The sequence below is a fragment of the Mangifera indica genome, chromosome 9 (genome assembly GCF_011075055.1).
Source record: "Mangifera indica cultivar Alphonso chromosome 9, CATAS_Mindica_2.1, whole genome shotgun sequence".
NCBI lineage: Eukaryota > Viridiplantae > Streptophyta > Magnoliopsida > Sapindales > Anacardiaceae > Mangifera > Mangifera indica.
The window spans coordinates 14,317,852-14,339,237 of NC_058145.1; the positions used below are offsets into that span (position 1 = coordinate 14,317,852).

Sequence of the window (21,386 nt, forward strand, 5' to 3'; positions counted from 1 at the left end):
TAGGGGGGTTAAAATGTAATTTTAAATGAATGAGGGGCCTAAAGGAAACCAAAGCAAAGTCTGAGGCTGCCCAAAAAAGCCGAATTTAGAGGGACTAAATTGATTATTTTCTATGTGAATTTTAAAGAAGTTCCGCTCCTGCTTTTCTATCAAAAAGAAAATTAAAGTATGGGTTATATGCAAATGTTGAGCCTGAAACTTTTGAAAATGATTTTGTCGTCTGTTTCTCGTAGACATTGCTTCAATTAATTTTCTTAATTTTGATTTAATTTTAGATTTACGGTAAAACCCTTCTTGACCAAATTTACATAATGAAACCAATAAAGCAATTAGTTATAGAGACAACAATCGGGCACATTCTCAACTCAACTTGACATGTGGATAGGAATTCAGCATCGAATCATGACTCTTCACATGTTATCCATTCACGTGGAAAAATAAAGAGTTTCTAAAGTTTTAATCGCACTCCAAAAATTTAGAGATTGATATCAATAAAATGATAAGTTACATAAACAACAATCAAACACAAACTTAACACTTAGACATATAGATAGACATATCTTATCTAAAGATAATAACTTACTAGAATATATTCTTTTCGTATCTCTGTCGAAATAAGAAAATGATAATTTCTTATCAAATTATGATCAAATAATCATCCTATATTAATATGAAACATAATAGAAAAATAATTTTAAATTTAAATTTGAATATAACAAATAAGTGTAACCTTAGCTCGTTTTCCTATATATATAAATGATTGACTTTGAACTCTTACTAGAGATCCTTAAAGCGAGGTCTTTAAAACATTTCTTTCGTAAACATTATTAATACTCTGTTGGAATATTTTCTTAAAATTTTATAAAATAATCGTGAATAAAAACTCTTAAACAACGAGTCAAACCGTGTTATTATCTCTCTTTTTTGAACTCATTCAAATAATCATATTTATCCATCGTTATTCTATTCATTATTTTTTTTAACAGACGCAAAATTATTCTATAATTCTAATAACTATTATTGTCTCTTTTGTGCCAAACTCGAAGCTCTCCGTATCAACAATATAATTTCATAGACTTGATCGATTAGGAATTTGTTTAGAATTTTTAGTAACATGCAATTGTTAAGTTATTAAATTAAAGAATTTGAATAACTAAAATTGAATTAAATTTATATTATTTTCAGTTGTAATGAATCTTGAAAGTGTTAGATCCAACGGCCTAACTTCTGTTCAATTTTCGAAAAATGTCAATTTTAGTTAAAATTTTGTTAATTCTAACTAGACTCTTCTCAAATCTCTAAATTAACCTTAAATAGTATGAAAATTACTAAATTTCCCAAGTTCTTTTTTTATTTATTTTTTGACCTTAATAGGTACTTTAAATAATAAAATATAAAGTTTCCTATATAAAAGAGTATAAGTTTAAATTTTTTTTGATAATATATCAAAATCAAACTCTTAATTTATTTGGTTCAGTACTTATGAGGTCAATCATTAAATTTGAGATTTATCTTATTTGATATAATTGATTCGATTCTGAAAATAGTGATCTAATTTGAAAAAGATTCCTCGTTTCCAGTAATTTCCCCAAGTTTTAAGGCATATTTCCCTAAATTTGCATTTAAATGATATTAATGAAAATATATCATTGCACGAATAAATGATTTTTACGTAGCATAGGTAGCCCAACATTTAGAATCAATCCTTATCCAAGAACATCTGCCAACTCAATAAACAATTCATGGGGATACCGTGCTTCTTCCTTAACTCTCACATCACTTTTTGTATGCTGTGATAGAAGACAGTTGCAGAGAAGAATTTAATGAAAATGAGTACTGCAGTTCAATAAAAACTGAGATAGGGGATTTCAAACATTAACAAAAAAATTCAAGTCTTTCTCAGTAATATTTTAAGATTAAATTTATAATTTAACTGATGTAAGCTAAATCCAAAAAATTTACTGTAATTAATTTGGCCGTAAATAAATATTCAAAGGTTAATGTTAATTTGAAAAACAATAGAATGTGAATCGACAGACTAAGAATAATTGCTTCCAAAACCGAAATTAGCGGTGCTTTTCTTCTACTAGAAGCCACCATCAGCATATCAGTACCCAGATTTACTAGAGGGACCGCCCTCTGACTTTATCTGATTCATCAATCAACTTTGAATCCATCCGAGCCAAAATGCCACTTGTCACCCTCCCTGTTTCCCCACCATGTCTCTGTAACTCTCTGGTGCTGCCACAAAAGTCAAGCCCAATACTGTCAATTATCAATCCACTTTAACCCACAAAATCAGAGAATAATTAATGATTAAATTGATAAATAATTTAAAGTAACAAGTGATCTGTGACTGTTAGAGAAAGGCAAGTTTAGGCAACAGCAACCCTTCTTTTTAGTTGTTTGTGTGAGATCATATCGTATAAGAAACGGATAATAAAAGTATTTGATAATCTCACTTCACCTGTCTTCTTCCCAAACTGCTGAAACTTAAATCTTATCTGGCTTTTATGTATTTTTGTTGTTACTTAGTGAGATCCATGTGGGTTTAGTTGAGATTTGCCATGGGGTGGTATACAAGCCTCTACATTGTTCTTGTTTTGTGTTTTGCTGATGTGGGTTGTAGTATTACTGATCCCAATGACTTCAAAATTCTGAATGATTTCCAGAATGGTTTGGATAATCCAGAGCTCTTGAAGTGGCCGGCTGAAGGGGATGATCCTTGTGGCCCTCCTCCATGGCCACATGTGTTTTGTTCTGATGGTAGAGTTACTCAAATTCAAGTCCAAAATCTAGGTCTCAAAGGCCCTCTGCCTCAAAACTTCAACCAGCTCTCAAAACTCTACAATATAGGCCTCCAACGAAACAAGTTTAATGGTAAATTGCCCACCTTTAGTGGCTTGTCAGAACTGGAGTTTGCTTACTTAAATTTCAATGAATTTGATACAATTCCATCTGATTTTTTTGATGGACTTAGCAGTCTACGTGTCTTGGCTTTGGATTATAATCCTTTGAACAAGAGCACTGGTTGGTCTATTCCTGATAGTTTGGCAAATTCAGTTCAGTTAACAAATCTTTCTTTCGTACAGTGCAATTTGGTTGGGCCAGTGCCTGAATTTTTAGGCACATTGCCATCTCTAGTGGCCCTGAAATTGTCTTACAATAGCTTATCTGGTGAAATTCCGGCGAGTTTTGGTCAGTCTTTGATGCAGATTTTGTGGTTGAATGATCAAGCTGATGGTGGCATGACTGGTTCAATTGATGTTGTTGCCAACATGATTTCTTTGGAACAGCTATGGCTTCATGGAAACCAGTTCAGGGGGACTATTCCGGAGGATATTGGAGCTTTAACTTCGTTGAAAGATCTAAATCTGAATAGGAACCAACTTGTTGGGTTTATTCCCGGGAGCTTGGCCAATATGAAACTGGATAACTTGGTGTTGAACAATAATCTGCTTAATGGTCCAATACCAAAGTTTAAGGCTGGTAATGTTTCTTACGATTCTAATTCCTTTTGTCAATCTGAGCCTGGGGTGGTATGTGCCCCAGATGTGAATGCATTGTTGGATTTTCTCGCTAGTATGAATTACCCTATAAATCTTGTTTCTCAGTGGTCAGGTAATGATCCATGTGAAGGGCCATGGTTGGGGTTGACTTGCAATCCTAATTCGAAGGTTTCTATTATTAATTTGCCTAGACATAATCTTAGTGGTACTCTTAGTCCTTCTATTGCAAATTTAGATTCACTGATGGAAATTAGGCTTGGAAGGAACAGAATAAATGGTTCCATTCCTAAGAATTTCACAGAATTGAAATCTTTGAGGGTCTTGGATTTAAGTGATAACAATGTAGGACCTCCATTGCCTGAATTTCATGACAGCGTGAAGCTTGTGATTGAGGGAAATCCTCTTTTGGTCGGTACTAGCAACCATAGTAATGCGCCCAAGAGTGCACCTTTCCCTGTTAGTAGCCCACCCCCCAAGAGTGCACAATCTCCATCAGCCGAAACCACACCTGATAACACTCCACCATCCCCAGCTACACACTCAAGCTTCAACTCATCTAGTTCTTCTATCTATGTACATTCACAACCTCAAAGTTCCAATAGATTGAAGCTGCTAATTGTGGCTGGAATAGCAGCCATTGTGATTCTGGTTGTAATGGTGATTTTTGTGTCTATATATTGCTATAAGAAGAAGAAGGGTTTGGAGGCTTCTACTTCCATTGTGGTTCACCCTAGAGACCCATCTGACCCTGAAAATTTGGTTAAGATTGCAGTTTCAAGTAGCACCATGGGAAGTTTATCCACCCAAACTGCAACTAGTTCTGGAAGTACTAACAGTGGTGTAACTGAGAACTCACATGTGATTGAATCTGGGAATCTGGTCATTTCTGTTCAAGTTCTCCGCAAGTTGACCAAGAATTTTGCGCAAGAAAATGAGGTTGGTCGTGGTGGATTTGGAACTGTTTATAAGGGTGAATTGGAAGATGGAACAAAAATAGCAGTCAAGAGAATGGAGGCCGGGGTGATGACCAGTAAAGCTGTTGACGAATTTCAGGCTGAAATAGGTGTTCTTTCTAAGGTTCGCCACCGTCATTTGGTATCTCTTCTGGGTTATTCAATTGAAGGCAGTGAGAGGCTTCTAGTCTATGAGTACCTGCCTCATGGTGCTCTAAGCAGACATCTATTCCATTGGAAGGACCTGAAATTGGAGCCTTTGTCATGGATGAGGAGGCTTACCATTGCGCTGGATGTTGCTAGAGGAATGGAGTATCTTCATAATCTTGCCCGCCAGACATTCATACACCGAGATCTCAAATCTTCTAACATTCTCTTGGACGATGACTTCCGGGCAAAAGTTTCAGATTTTGGCTTGGTGAAACTTGCTCCAGATGGCGAGAAGTCTGTGGCGACTAGGCTTGCTGGGACATTTGGTTACCTTGCACCTGAATACGCAGGTAAGATCTCTTCCTCCAAAGCCCTTGTTTATGTTCCAAATAATGGATTGTTTTCCTTTTGGTTATAATCTTGCCTTGTGAATTTCCCAAATTTTTCTTTGGTTGTGACAAAAATGGCATGTGACAGGTTGTGGCTTGGCTAGTCCTGTTTTGTTGTTTAGATAAATTGGTTCTTAGAATTTTAGATGACTCTGATTGTTCCTATTTTCTTTGAATTCATTTCACAATCTTAATCTGTTCAACCTGTATAGCCTACTGAATCAGATTAATTGGTTTCAGTGATGGGGAAGATTACAACAAAGGTAGATGTGTTCAGCTACGGAGTTGTGTTGATGGAACTTTTGACAGGGTTGACAGCACTTGATGAGGAACGCTCAGAGGAAAGCCGATACTTGGCAGAGTGGTTCTTGCGAATGAAATCAAGCAAAGAGAAACTTATGGCTGCCATTGATCCAGCTCTGGAAGCAAATGATGAAACCTTCGAGAGCATTGCCATCATGGCCGAACTGGCTGGACATTGCACTGCAAGGGAGCCATACCATCGGCCTGACATGGGCCATGCAGTCAATGTACTTGCCCCACTGGTTGAGAAGTGGAAACCAACTGTTGATGAATCAGATTGTTACTCTGGAATTGATTACAGTCTTCCACTTCCCCAGATGTTGAAGGTTTGGCAGGAAGCTGAAACCCAAGAAATCAGCTATAACAGTCTGGAGGACAGCAAAGGAAGCATACCAGCAAGGCCTGCTGGGTTTGCTGACTCCTTCACTTCTTCGGATGGCCGATGATCAAAGGTAAGTCTAGAATGGCGAATGAAGCAGGCATTCGACAAACTATTTGCTTACCTTATTCATGTCAATAGATTTGTTTTATGCTTTGCGGTTGTTCTGTCAAGTGTTTCATATAGGTTATTAAATTCAACAGGAGATGTCAATTTCACATTTTGTGTAGTGTACTATTCTTTATGTGGTCTGTTCTTCATTGCCCTATAAGAATGAATGTCATTTATAATTGCTTTCATTGACTTCATATTATTGATTCTCTGGTTTGATTGTTTCCAAAACCAAATCTTTTCTTCATTTATAATTGCTTCCAAGAGATGACTAAACCGATGGGTGGCTTCTTGACTAACTCTTTGCTCCTCCTGTGAATGTGATTACTAAATAGTAGCATCTAGCAAGGTTTGAGATTTGCTGGAGCTCCATGATGTCATTATGAATCCAAGTGATCTTGCAGGTCACCCATTCCATCTAATGCGACTATTAAAGGTGTCTTGAAGCCTTTAGGTAAAGGTGAATGATGCACCATTGAGGAGAAAAGAAATTTTCCAATTCCAATGTTTGGCTCATCCTTTTGGATGCTAAGATGTCTAAGGGCTTATTTGAGACCATGTAGTAAAATACTCACTAAGTTGTTATCTGATACCTTCTCGAAAAAGGCTCATCAAACATTCAAATCATTAGGTAAATTTGGTCTTTAAGCTTTGGTACCTCGAGTTGACTAGCTTGTCAAATACAGTTTCAAGCCATCACGTGATAGAATTGAATTAATGGTATCTACTCAATGTGAGTTATCATTTGCATGTCAAGAGTTATGTGAGTTTTCTGCTACTCGTCGAGACTTGGCTCATGACATGCGTTTTTATTTGTATATCACATGTTGGAACCTTGACAGGATGCAACATGTCTATGGCATGCACGCCAAGAAAGATTTTGGGTCCTCCTTTTGGAAACACCCTATTATTGTTTTTTTGGTGAAGATAAGAGGTACTCTTACAAGAAGCTTGTGCCGTCGTTATCAGTTTACCAAATGGAAGGGGACTTGAGCCCTTAATGGTGCAACGGGGGAAATTTTGCACATTTGTTGGATTCAGGTGTCGTTGATATTGCTACAACATTCAGTAGCATTATCCAACAGTGCATTCATATCAGGTGTCACTGGTCAAACCTAAATTATTGTGCTTGACATAAGCAAGGCAACGTCTTCCCTTACACTATCAACCATATTTTGAAAAATGAACTCCCCAGCCTTGACAGCAACTCACCCCCAACCCTTTCTTCCACACAAAAGCCCTTTTACCTCTCCTAATCAAACTTGTCTCCCAACAAAAACACAACAAAGCTCCCAACAAACCAACAAGAATAACACAGACCCCACAGTCCAATGGACCTCCTCCATATCGCGCCACTGCCGGAACGGCCACTTACACCAAGCTGTTTCGGAATTCTCTCGCATGAAACTATCTGGGGTCAACCCCAATCACATCACTTTCGTCACCCTTATTTCAAATTGCGCTGATTTTCCATCAGAATCTTCGTCTTTTGGTTCTATGATACATGGACTTGTTTGCAAACTGGGCTTGGATAAAAATAATGTGAAAGTCGGAACGGCACTTGTGGAAATGTATGCGAAATTCGGTAGAATGGATTTGGCTAAGGCGGTTTTCGATGCAGTGAAGATGAAGAATTCTTTTTCTTGGAATACGATGATAGATGGTTATATGAGGAATGGAGATATGCACTCTGCAGTTAAAGTGTTTGATGAAAGTCCCGTGAGAGACATAGTATCATGGACTGCGATGGTTAATGGGTTTGTTAAGGGAGGTTATGTTGAGGAAGCATTAGAATGCTTTCGAGAAATGCAGATATCTGGGGTGGAGCTGGATTATGTAGCCATTATCGCTGTACTTACCGCCTGTGCTGACATTGGCACGCTTGGTTTAGGCTTGTGGGTGCATCGTTTTGTTCTAAAGCAAGACTTTAAGGACAATATCAGGGTGAATAATTCGTTGATTGATGTGTATTCTAGATGTGGGTGTATTGAATTTGCTCGTCAAGTTTTTCAGGGGATGCAGAAGCGAACGTTGGTGTCTTGGAACTCCATCATTGTGGGATTAGCTGTTAACGGATTTGCAGAGGAAGCTTTAGAGTATTTCAATTTGATGCAGAAAGAAGGATTCAATCCTGATGGAGTCAGTTTCACTGGAGCACTAACTGCGTGTAGCCATGCTGGTTTAATTGATAAAGGACTCCAGTATTTTGATGTTATGCATAAAGCCTATAGAATCTCTCCCCGGATTGAGCATTACGGATGCTTGGTAGATCTTTACAGTCGAGCAGGGAGACTGGAGGATGCATTGAAAGTCATAGAAAACATGCCCATGAAGCCAAACGGAGTTGTTTTGAGCTCATTGCTGGCTGCATGTAGCAGTCTAGGAGATATTACCTTAGCTGAGAGGTCGATCAAGTACCTCGTTGACTTGGACCCCGGTGTTGATTCCAATTATGTGCTCCTTGCTAATATGTATGCGGCAATTGGGAGATGGGATGGTGCAAGCAAGATTAGGAGGACAATGAAAAGTCTTGGTATACAGAAGAAGCCAGGGATTAGTTCAGTTGAGATTGGGAGTAGCTTCTATGAATTTGTGGCTGGTGATAAGTCCCATGTAGAAACAGAACATATTTATGCGATGCTGGATCTTCTTTCTTTCGATTTAAGATTGCTTGGCTATGTTCCAGAAACTGTGACTAGTGACCTATATGAAAATGATTAAACTTGGTAGAGATTGAGGTTAGACTTCAGCTTCAGCCTTTGAAGGATTTGTACTCGTTAGTCATATTTCAGTAGAATTTTATCTCATCAAAGATTGTGGATTATATTAAAACAAATTAAATTTCCCAAAAATGCCAATATTTGTAAGGGGTGTATACAGTTTGGTTTAATGTGATTTAAAAATTTTTTCAAATCAAACTAAAAAAACAATTTAAAAAAATTTTAAATCAAATTAAACCAATTATTTTAAATTAAACTAAACTAAAAAAATATAGTTTGTTTCGGTTTAAATTACGGTTTGAATCTATTAAAAATTATTCGCTTTCAAATATTTCATATTTTATATAAGATATAAAATAAACATATAAAATAAATATGAAATATGTATATAATAAACATATAAAAATAATATAATATATATAAAAAATAAATGATATATCTAATTATTTATTAAAATTTTTTGTTAGATACGATTTTTTATATATATGCACTTAAAAAATACGTTTACAATTTAATTCAATTTGAAAATTAGTTAAATTGTAATTCAAACAATAAATTATTTTCTTAAAATTCATGAACTTAAATTAAACTAAATCATAATTTTTAAATAATTTACTCTAATTTTATAATTTGAATCAAATTATTTACATCCCAAATATTTGCTCCCAAAAAGACACTTTTTACATTTAAATTATGAAAATGTCAACGAATTTGCCAAAAACAAATAAAGAAGGAATATCATCACACCTACATAGCCAATTGTGTCCTCGTAACATTGGTCAGCGTTGAAACTAGAGCTCTAATGTCTCTATGTCCAACCGCCTCGAATTTTTTGTTCCACTCTCTGAGCAACCTCCACTTTCCCATGAATTCTAGAAGCCCCCAACAACGACCGCCACAAGGCCTCATCCGCCGCAACATCCATCCCCATTATTAACTTCTCAGCTTCCTCCACTAGCCCCGCCCTCCCCAACATATCCACCATACAAGTGTAATGCTCTAACATTGCCCTCACCCCAAACCTTCCCTCCTCAATCATCTTCCAATACTCCTTCCCCTTCTCCACTTTCCCTCCATGGCTACACACCGTCAGCACCGTCACAAACGTCACTCCATCCGGCACCATTCCTTCACTTATCATTCTTTCAAATAACTCAAACACTTTTTCAAATTTCCCATGCATCCCAAACCCCGCCATCATCGCCGACCACGATATCTCATTTCTCTCAGGACTTTGATCGAATACCTTATATGCACTGCCTACATCACCGCACTTTGAGTACATGTTTATCAATGCATTTGAATTTGCTAAATTCATGAGATACCCATTGACGATAACAACTCCATGGACTTGTTTACCAAGTTTTAAAGCTAATAATCCGGCGCAGGATTTGAGGACGGAAGGGAAGGTGAAAGCGTCGAATGGTTTTCGAGCGAGGACCATTTGGCGAAAAAAGGAGAGGGAAAGAGAGAATTGTTGGAGAGAAGCGTAGGCGCGGATGAGAGAGTTGAAGAGGAAAGTGGGCTGATGGTTAGTGAGAGAGAAGAGGAGATTGGCTTCTTGCATTTGGTGGCAGGAAGCGTAGGAGGAGACAAGTTTGTTGCGAATGAACCTATGGGAGCAAATGCCATTGGTGATGATTTGAGCGTGGATTTGTTTGAGTTTGTCAAGTTGCTTTGTGGAGTAGATGCGGTCTAAGAGGCGGGCAAATAATGGTACGAGGTTATGTGGGGTGGACATTACCACAATATTTTCCCACCAATCAATCAATGAATTTACATACTTATAATTCTGTAAACTTAGGTGTTAACACTTTTTGAACGCACGAGATATTATTATATAACTTAATAATTTTAATAAAAGATAACACCTAAGTATAAAATAATGTTTAATTAAATAATATTATATATATATATATTTAATTATGTAGTAAAAAAATTATATACATAAAATTATTTATAACAAAAAATCCCATTATGATTTAAAAAGAAAAAGATCAAAAGACTTATTTTTATCCAAGTTTTAATTTATTATCAAAACGATATTTATTAACTTTTAAAAATCTAAATACACATATATCATTCAACTATGTTAAAATTTTCTTTTAATTATAAGGGTTAAAATGTCATTTATGATGTAATATTAAAAAAATAAAATTTTATCTCATTTTCTTACTTTGATTTTGAAAATAAATAATTTTTTTCATATCTTAGTTTTAAAATTTTACTTTATTTTTATAACTTATAAAAAATGTTAACAAAGATGAGTAAGAGATGGATATTTAGATTGTCGAAAGTTAGTAGATATCACTTTAGTAATAGATTAAACCTCAGGTGAGAATAAATCTTTTGACATTTAAAAAATAATAAACTATATTATAATTTTTTGTATATAAATAAGTATTTAGATTATTGAAAATTAGTGAATATCACTTTAATAATGGATTAAACCTTAGGTGAGAATAAAACTTTTGATATTTAAAAAATAATAAAACTATATATACACATTTTTAATATACAAATAGATACATAGAAAATAGATCATGGGATGATTTAGAATAAAGTATACAAATACATCATATGTATACTCATTATACAGTATTTATTGGATAGATAACTCCGGATAAATCAAGATTTTAGAAATATAACAAAAACTCGAACCTCAAACTTCTCCTTAAAAATTTTAATACTTTATCAGTTTTATTTACCCATTATATATATTTATATATTCAAAAAGTATTTCCACTTTTTATAATAAATCCCTCTCACAATTACCACAATTGTTCACTGTGTTTCTTCCATCCTCTCTCACCCCCTTCCTTCCTTTTTCTTTGTATATTAATGGTAATATTCGACAAACGGGATTGAAAATTGTTCCATGTTTCTACCCATTCGTTTCCGGCAAGTTGATGGTACCAGTGATTCATGGCAGTTTCTTCTTCCCAATTCTGCTGCTTCTTTTCTATGGGAAGATCTTGGTAGACGACATTTACTGGAACTTGTAGTTGATGGAACTGATATATCAAAATATTCCCTTATTTTTAATAACATTCCACATTATTTATAACAAACAAACAAATTTTCCAATCTAATTAAAAACATTGACATTTTAAACAAGGAAAACTTCAACAAGACATTATCATAGTAATGGTACAGCAACCAGGAAAACAAAGATATAAGTTTACAAGTAAAGAAACGTTCATCAATACATTATAATCAAAGGATAACGTTGTCAAAACTAACTGCATTTATTCTTCGAACTTGGAATACCAGAATCTAACCCCCGATCCTTCCTCGTTTTAGTCACAAACAAATCTTTGGACTTGATCTTACCCGGAATACAGCCGCTGATCGTCACAAATGGAAATTGTGCCACTGCTTCTTTCCTCCCCAGTGAAACAATTGCGATTGCAGATCCAGGCTGATATGTTGCCAGTTTGCTTTCTTTTTGTCCATCCATCAATAGATTAATGTTCTTAGCAGTCACTAAAGCGTGCTTTTGAGCCAAATACCCTTGTTTAGCCTCCTGCAATAAGGTTCACGAGAATGATTACAGATAAGATTTTCTATAATCAACGCGCTGTTTCACTTCTAAAATTGTTCAATATGTCCTCTCCTACATTAGTGTCAGATTTGAGGAAAATAATACAACTATCCTACTGCCTTAAAACAAAAGGTATTGATTTGTGCCCATATGAGTTAGATTTGAGGAAAATAATACAACTAATAAACTTTAGCTCAGCTCAAAATAACACAGGTTAGGACTTACGGGAATATCGGTAATATCTCCGATTGCGAATATGTTCTTGTGCCCCTTGACTAGTAAATTTTCATCAACCATCAACCTTCCACGATTATCCAATTTATCCTTCAATATAGACTCCCTAAGCCATGCTGAGCCTAGTGGTATTCCTATGCACAGGAAATGGCAATCTGCTTGAATAGTTTCTCCTGCTGATGTTGCATATGTGCCTTCATCTGAAACATTGCGCAGATCGACCGATTGTCCCAATTTTACTTCCACTCTATGTGCCTTCAGCCAATTTAGTGCCTTATCAGCAGCTTTTGGTCCAATAAACTCCAGCAACCTTGAACCCTTATGCACTAGAGTAAGCTTTTTATCCGGGAAATCAACAGCTATTTCTCCAGCAAGCTCCACACCAGAGGGACCTCCTCCAACAATCAAAATTGACTTGGCAGATTTAATCTTTTGATTCTCTGCCATCGCAAAGAAATCAGAGTTAACTTTAGCAGAAGGAATATTATAGTAGTATATGGCACAACAAATTCTCACAGAACAAAATTATAAGTTCTTTCGAACATTTTTTATTGAAAAGAAAACCATAGTTTTGACTTGCCTAAAGCTGAATTCTAACACAATGGCAATACCTTTTTGGTAGTGATTAAGTCTCTCAGTCCTTGTTTGGGGGACAGGCTCCACATGGCCAGTGGCAACGACAAGATAATCGTAGGGAACAACATGATCATCAGCAGTGACAACTTCATTTTCAGTGACATTGGTTGCAGAAGATGTGAGAATACGTCCATTGACAAGGTAATCTCTATGGTTAATGACTGTTCTCTCTCCAAATGATGGCTCCACCGTTGTCCTCAAATTTGCCCATGTTATCTCAAAATACTCTTTCCTGTTTCAAATTTAATTTTACTTTTAGAGTTGAAGATCATAGCAACACAATATAAAAATGATCGATAATAGCATTCTCCTTAATAATATATTATATAATTATATTATATTGAAAACACTTACACATATACATTATAATATATAATGTTATAAAAAAAGTTTGACATCGATGTCAACCCTTTTTTATACCAATTTCCTTTTTAGTTTATATAAGGGTGGGCTCACCCTAAATCTTTGCTAAATTTTATTGCAGAAGCATGAGAGAATATTGTAGAAGAATCTTGTAGAGAATACATTGACTTGCAATGATTGATATAAAAAAAAGAAAATTGATATAAAAAAAAGGTTGGCGTGTTAGCAAGGATTTAGGGTGAGCCCACCCTTATATAAACTAAAAAAGAAATTGGTATAAAAAATGGTTGACGTCGACGTCAACCCTTTTTTTATACCATCATATATTATAATATACATGTGTAAGTGTTTTCAATTCCTATAGGTACAAGTGTTTTCAATATAGTATAATTATATAATATATTATTATATTATATTATATATTATATTATATTATTATATAATATTATATATTATAATATATAATAGTATAAAATAAGGGTTGGCGTTGGCGTTAACGTTGACGCCAACCCTTATAACCTAGTTAACTTTTATGTTAATGATTTTTTTTTTCAGTTAAATGTCAAGTTTTTTTTTTTCAGTTAAAACTTTAAACATCAATTTTTTATTTTTTATTTTCAGTTAAATCATATTAAATGATCTTCTTCGATCGTCATTTTTTCTAGAGTATAAAGTGGATGTGGTTGAGTTATTGTAGGTTGCTCTTTTTTTTTTAATCCTTATTTTGAAAAATTCTTAATTTGAAGAATTTATTTTTTTTCTTCTTGCTTTTGTTTTTGAATATGAGAAAGAAGAGAGAGGATCTCTCTGCATGATTCCTTTATCACTTGAAAGATAAGGAAGAAGAGAGAAAAAGTTATAGAGAAAAAGAGAAAGAATCTCTATATAAAATATTAAAGAGGGATATTTTGGAGAAGTTGATTACTGTTGTGGTATATTTGTTTAAGTTTTAGAATTAGTGATATTTATGTATACACGGATTAAAATAAGGGTAAAAATTTCAATTTCCCTTACTTCTTTAGCTAACTACTGGATTTACCAAACACACTTCAGTTCAATGTGAAAAAGGAAGCATAAAGAGATTATAAGATAATCCTGGTACTACACTTAATGGTGAAAAACAAATGACTTGTAGTTGATAGAAGAATAGAATCGATCATGGCAGAAGTTAATAAATCAAAGCAGACTCTTACCTCACTGTTGGATATTTGGGTGTGGTACTATAGTTGGATCATGAACATAACTGATTGCACAAACATAAATGACCTAGTAGCCATAATAACTATTGCAAGAACTGAGAATCTATAGTACTATATAGTACACACTCTCTCTCTCTCTAACTGTATGCAGTCTGTCCTCTACCATTGGCAGACCTAGACATGGTAGGGAAACTGGGCCGGCTGCAGGCCATACCCCTTATTTTGGCATGGCCCACAACTGTTCAGAAATTAAAAATTTTTGAAGTTTTTGAAAAAAAAAGAGGGCAGTACTACCCATTGGTTTTTTTAATTTATTATTATTTTTATTTCCTATAAATACTGTATCCTTAATTCACAATCTCACATGACAATCCACTCAACTCTCTCATCTCAATCTTTTATATCAATTCTCAAGTTTCAACTCTCTCAATCAAATTTCGACTTTCCAAGTTAATTTGTTTTTCATATTTTTCAATATTTTATCAATTATTACCTTTATTTCATTCATATCAAAAGAGATCCGAGACTAAATGAGTTTAATCATTTTAATTATTTTAAAACAGTATTAGATACAAATTCAAAGAACTCATCATATTCTAAACAAAAAAGGTGATCAAACAATTAATACGAATTCATTATTATAAACTCAAATATAAAAAAAAATACTAAGTGTAAACACTGTAAAAAAAGACACTATAGAAACAAGTAAAAATAAAATCAGACATTTTATTCTCATATATCATTTATAAAGATGTCTTAGTTTGAAAAATTAAAATAAAATAACAAACAAAATAAAAGAGGAAAGTGATCAATCACACTTCCCTCTTTTACTTTATCTATCATTTCACCTAGATATTTTGATTTCTCTCTTACTTAGTTTTACAAGATCTCTGTTACAGTGTTTATACTTTATACTTTATACTTTTCTTCTCATTTAAGCCTACAAAAGTGAATATTTGACCACCTTTTTTATTTACAATACGATGAATTTGATAGAGAATGAGATGTTGAAGATGACTAAATTAGTATGATAGATTGATATCGACACTTGCAAATTTTATGATTTAGTTTTTTTTTTTTTTTTATAATCAATTTCCAGCAAAACAAAATCAGTATCTACTTGTTTTACTATAAAATATTTGCATGTTTTACCCCTGTAAAGCACTTAATCTGCTTACATGGTAGAAAGTTATCCTAAAAAGTGGAATCATTTCATTAATAGACAGATATCTTGTTAACCTCTCAATTAATCAGTAATACTTTTCTTTTAATCTTATAATTGAAATTTCAAATAATTTCATGAAACTAACTCAATCAGCTAACATTTCAAATCCCAAAGAAACAACGGAAATTGAATTGATTTTTCCAGTTTAAGAAATGGGTACCATTTCATCATTCAAAGAACTTAAAAGACGGGATTCACTCATAAACAGAACAATGAGAAACTAAAAAGCATCAAAAAGAGGGGAAAAAAAAAAAAACTCACGGGTCAATGAGGGTAACATCAGCAGAGTATTGAAGAGTCTTAGCAACAAGGGAACCAGCCATGCCTCCACCAAGAACCACCACTCTCTTTTTACTTTCTCCGCAATTCGCCATGTCTTCTCACCAACTCAACTTCTCAAACTATCAAGGAAAAACCCACGATATTATTGCGATGTAGATTTTAGTGCAAAAGACCCACCCAAGATTTATAGCTGGAATAGCTAGCGTTGAAGGTCAAGAAACGAATATGAAAACAATATATATATATATATATATACAAAAAAATTTGACACGCTCCGCCATGTTATTTGGCTGTCTGTCAAATATTCGGTTTTCGCCCATTCTTTACATGATTGCTGTTTTAAATGTCGTAAGATGATTCCAGTGCCATAGCCTTTGATTAAATAAAACAAAATCACTATTCAACTGGGCCTTCTCTTCTTTTAATCTGCCGCGTACGCTTCAGTGTGAATTATGTCTTTCTCCTTTTAAATCCTTGGCTTCCTACTTTCTAGAAGAGTTACGCAGACCCCGCGAGGTAAGGTTAAATGACCAATATCTTCTTAAGGTTTTTAAAATTACAAATTCCCCTTCTGTTAATTACTTGTTAAATAAGAAGTTACGCAATACCATACGTATTTATTTTGAATATATAAATAGATATATATTTATATATGTCATTATATAATTGAATATTATTTTATCTTTAATTCAAAATTATTCAATCATATAATAACATATATCACGAATGTATTTATTTATATATTCGAACGGGGAATGTATAGTTTTATTATAAGAAGTTAATATATATTTACTACCTTGTCCTCTTATTATTTATTTGTGCTATTTTAAATAGGCTAGAAGACTATTTTCCACCCAAGGCTTGATTATATAATAAATCTATTTTCATTAGTGAATTTCATTGAATGAACAGATAAAACGAGCATTTTAAATAGATTTTTCTATTTTCTCTTATTTTTTTATTTTTCCTTTTTCCTCCTTAATCTTTTTATTTCTTTTCCCCTCATATTTTTTCTATTTTCCCTTTTAAAAAGTTGGTGGGTAAACAATAATTTTTTAAAATATTAGAATTGTTTAAAAAATTTAAGGGGTTTTCAAAACTGAAAAAGAAATTGGGATATTTTTAAAATTTTAATATATGTCTTGATAATTTAAAAAATAACAATCCCACTTCTAAAGAATTTACCAAAATATAAAATGTTAAATTTAGTTAAAATTTGATATTTTTTAAGAGTCTTAATAATAAATTATAAAACTAGTAAAAATATATTGATGATTTTATATTAATATTAAATATTAATGATAATTTTATAATTTTAATAAAATAGATAAACAATCATTTAAAAAAATAACAAATTTAATATAGGGGTGCGAATTTAATTTTTTTAAATTTTAAGGATGAGCAATACTTTTATCAAACCTTGGGTGGGAAACAGTTATTTGTCATTTTTAAATGCTTCAAAAGAAGCCTTCGTTGGTAATTACAATTAGGGTAAAAATATTATTAACTCTTTCTAGAAGCACAAAGGGTAATATAGTAATTTTTCATTCCACTAGGGTCTCACCAGCTAAAACTTATCTGTAGCATTTTCAAAAGATAGCATAAAAAATTCATTGCTATGATGTCTTCCATCGGATTCGACAACATTGCGGTTGGGTCGAGAATTGTTTATATAAAGAAAGATTACTTAAATTCAAGTTGGATTAATTTAATATAAGATTGCGAATCTTTTGATTTGAAGTCACGTAAGCTTTTCCAAAACCATTAATTCGTTCATACATATCTAAAAGCGGTTTCACATTTTTGCCCCTGACCTTGACGTTTTAGGATACTAGGTTATCATTGATGGAAAATTATTAATTTTTATCATTATTGTCTCTTTATTGTCTAATTAAGTTATGGCTTTCTATTGGCCCCATGCGGTTGGTCTGGTGAAGGATTGCCACCTGGTAGATCGATCCGACAAAAACCTACGGCTCGGGGTATGACTCAAAGACTCTAGGGTTGTGTCTCTATAAATTTTTAATAGGTTGATATGTGTATTTTTGCATATCAACTTAATAAATTATAAATTTTTTTGTTATTTTTAATTGGCCAAAGGACTTATTCTTGATCAGGGTTTAATCCATTTATGAATATATACTTATAAAATTTTAAAAATTTAAATACTCACTCATTATATAATTTTTGTTAGAGTTGATTATTAGTTGTAAAGGCAAAAATATCATTTTATCGGTACTATTAAAAAAATATAATTTTATTTCATTTTTTCTTCCCAAGTTTTAAAAACTTATAATTTTACTATAGTTTCAATTTTTCTAGTTTTGAAAAATGATTTTCCCCCCTCATCCTTAGGGTTTATTTTCCTCATTTTCGACCACCATCTTTATCTTTGGCAACTCTCTCTTCCCACCCTAAACCTTTGGCAATGCTCCCTCTTCCTCTGACAAATCAATGCATCTTTGACAACGTGTCTTTCTCTTCCACTATCACAGTTGTATTTTTGAAAACGTGTTTTATCTTTGGTTGATCTTCAACACATATACAATCTTTCTCTATGAATCAACGTGTCTTTGTCTCTTCAGATTCGTCGTGTCAAAGCCTTCTTCAAAGAGATTCGACAATGAAATCTATCTCTGAAGACAGAGATGCGTTGATTTAGACAATGAAGCCCACAAAGCCAGATTTGTCAGATTGGGCCAAATTATCGGAGAGAAGAACATGGTGGGAAGGCTGACAGCTAGAGAAGAAGATAGTGAAAAGGCCAGCTGATGGCAGGAAAGGATTCTTGTTGCCGAAGTTTGAAGAAAAATCCCCAGAGAAAAAGGTAAATTTTTCAAATTTTTGAGTGAGAAAAAATTGTTAATTTTTCAAACTAAATAGGGAAAATAATAAAAACTTTTAGGATTTAAAAGTTTAGTGATAAAATAACGATTTCACCTTTTATAACTAAGAGTTTTGATTAAATTTAATAACCTATAAAAGAACGTTTAGATTTTTAAAATCTCATAGGATATATATTTGACTCCTCTGTTAAGGATTAAAACCAAATAACTGAAACCTAATTTCAGGTAAGAGAAAGATTTTGATGAAGTCCCCGAGTAGCTAATTGAGTACAATTAAAGATTAAACCTCCATGCATACAATCTTTAATCTTTGAAAATCTAGTAAAATATTGATGTCTAAAAACTTTAACCTAAATAATGAATAAAATTAGCACTAAGTAAAGCGTAAAAAGAAATCAAGGCTTAGGCATGCCATTTTTAACTTAAATTCCTGAATTAAATTTTCATTTCTTTGTTTGTATTAGCCCAAAAATTCAAATAAATCTATAAAGGTTTAGGGTTTAGAAGAAGGCAAAAGAACTTATTCATATCCAAAGATTACTCTTTTTTCAAATTTTCGTCCATTATCTTTTAAAAATCTAAATATCTACTCATTAGCTATTAAAATTAACCAAATATATTAGTTTTAAAATTTCATTTCATTTTCTTTCAAAACCCGAAAAACTAACCATTTATTTCATAGGTTAAATTTTAAAAAATAATATTTTCTTTTATAAGGTTTATTTTTTAATCTCTGACGGTTTTTCCCTCTCCATACTTTCTCTCCCTTCAATGGTCTCTTCTCTATCTCTTCCTCCGATTGTTCATCCAAATCGAGAAGACAAATATGAAACTTTTCATCTTCCTAATAGAAGATAGGGAAGACACTATAAATTATAAATTGATATTAATTTTTTCTTTTTTGGAGAAGTTTTCACTTTTAAATCGTAAAACTACAACATCTCTAGTTCTATCCAAATTTTCTGTCAATTTTAATTGTAAAGGGATATTAAATATTTATTAAAAAATCTTTCTTCTTCCATTCTCTTCTTTCTTTTCCCATTTTTATTCTCTACCTTCTCTTTTTTCTTCAAAATCTTGCTAAGTTGACATAAAAACAAGTCAACCACAATAAACAAGAACATTTTGTGAAAAGGAACAGGCAATTCTTCTGATATCCGAAATTCTTTAGATTGCAAATTTTCCGTAAATTATTAATATACTATATTGATCGAGCAGCCTAGTATATCTTAATGGATAAAAGGGAAGTATTCAAAGAAAGGCATGTACAAGATTTTCCATGGAATTATGAAGTCTCATAAGAGTTGACTAATCTAAACTTTGAGCTCCACACCTTATGCCCAATTGGAATTCAATAAGTTCACATGAATTGTTTGGACAGCGTCATTGTCTAGACAAAGAGATCTCCACTCCGAGAGACACCAAGCCATTGCTTTCTTTCTCTATCCATCAATAATGCCAAGAAATTACGTTCAATGGAAAAATCGTAGAAAGGTGGCCATAGAGAAATCGCACTTGATGGAGAAGAATCGTGTCACCATCTTGCCATAGAAGGATTTTGAGCTAACGACAACTTGATCTTGGGCAAAGAGATGGTTTGAGGTCTCCGAAAAAGGGGCAATAAAGGGATAGAATTTTGGGGGTGAAATAAAAGTTTTAAAAAGTTTTGAGAGTAACCACAGGGAAAACTTAGAAAATTATGAAACCTTATAATTGAAGAAAAAAAGTTATTTTTTAAAATTAAAATATATGAGATAAGGGAAATTTTATTAGTTTCTAAAAAAGAAATAAAATTTTAATATTTTGATATTATTATTAAAATGATATTTTTATTCTTAATTTTAACTAAAAATTTTAATAAAAATCAATTCATAAATAAATTTTTAAACTTTTGAAAATGAGATGGAATGAATTTGAAATTAAACTATACCTTATAGTAATGTAAAAAGAAGAGAGAATATTTGTTTGGTACTGATGTTTGCACATGCGTCACCAAGCAGCATTATTTAATGCATTAAATCTTAGATTATAAATCTACTTCAAACCATGAAAACTTTAGTTTACGATACGGGCATTTTGGAAATTTCAAGCTGCTGAAAAGTCAGATCAACGGTTCTCTCATTTTAACTTTAATTTATAATAAATATTTGAATAGTAGTAATGTAATGATGTATGTATTTTACCTTTGGAAAATCTTTGAAAGGCTTTACACATTTATAGTGCAATACTTCTTTTGGAGGGTGTAATCTCATCTTGTCAAACCAATAAATCAAACCAATAAATCAAACCAGTTGTTGATGTCCTCCGTCATTCTCCGTTTTCACATTTAGGTACTCATAGATGGCAATGGGTGCATTGTCAAATGGTAAAGGCAATGGTAACAAATGGGCTTTATAGCCAAAATCTTGTAAAAGATGTTTAAGAATATTTTATTATTAAAATTAAAAAATTATTGAGTATAAATTATTATTATATTTAATAAAATTTGATAAAAATATATAGATATAAATAATTATTATATTTGATTAGAGATAATAAAAAAA

At 32.8% G+C, this 21,386-nt stretch overlaps 4 protein-coding genes across 5 annotated transcripts; 2 read left to right on the forward strand and 2 right to left on the reverse strand.

Moving 5' to 3' along the window:
- Positions 1–2,354: 2,354 nt before the first annotated feature.
- Positions 2,355–5,982, forward strand: LOC123225531 (receptor-like kinase TMK3). Its single transcript, XM_044649532.1, has 2 exons — positions 2,355–4,962; positions 5,242–5,982. The coding sequence occupies exons 1-2, from the start codon at positions 2,568–2,570 to the stop codon at positions 5,748–5,750; spliced, it is 2,904 nt and encodes a 967-aa protein (XP_044505467.1). The 5' UTR covers positions 2,355–2,567; the 3' UTR covers positions 5,751–5,982.
- Positions 5,983–6,119: 137 nt separating this feature from the next.
- On the forward strand, positions 6,120–8,654 carry LOC123225532 (pentatricopeptide repeat-containing protein At1g05750, chloroplastic-like). Its single transcript, XM_044649533.1, has one exon. The coding sequence runs from the start codon at positions 6,977–6,979 to the stop codon at positions 8,513–8,515; it is 1,539 nt and encodes a 512-aa protein (XP_044505468.1). The 5' UTR covers positions 6,120–6,976; the 3' UTR covers positions 8,516–8,654.
- A 460-nt stretch (positions 8,655–9,114) lies between these two features.
- On the reverse strand, positions 9,115–10,291 carry LOC123226097 (pentatricopeptide repeat-containing protein At4g20770-like). Its single transcript, XM_044650574.1, has one exon. The coding sequence runs from the start codon at positions 10,253–10,255 to the stop codon at positions 9,323–9,325; it is 933 nt and encodes a 310-aa protein (XP_044506509.1). The 5' UTR covers positions 10,256–10,291; the 3' UTR covers positions 9,115–9,322.
- A 1,312-nt stretch (positions 10,292–11,603) lies between these two features.
- Positions 11,604–16,369, reverse strand: LOC123224894 (apoptosis-inducing factor homolog B-like). Of its 2 annotated transcripts, XM_044648647.1 has the most exons (5): positions 16,256–16,369; positions 15,977–16,117; positions 12,904–13,160; positions 12,284–12,732; positions 11,604–12,040 (listed from the first exon to the last, which is right to left on the reverse strand). In XM_044648647.1, exons 2-5 carry the CDS (start codon positions 16,087–16,089, stop codon positions 11,753–11,755), a joined length of 1,107 nt encoding a protein of 368 aa, XP_044504582.1. In that variant the 5' UTR covers positions 16,090–16,117; positions 16,256–16,369; the 3' UTR covers positions 11,604–11,752. The 2 variants fall into 2 exon arrangements, with proteins under 2 accessions (XP_044504582.1, XP_044504581.1); XM_044648646.1 differs by lacking the exon at positions 16,256–16,369 and having other exon boundaries at positions 15,977–16,248.
- Positions 16,370–21,386: the final 5,017 nt, after the last annotated feature.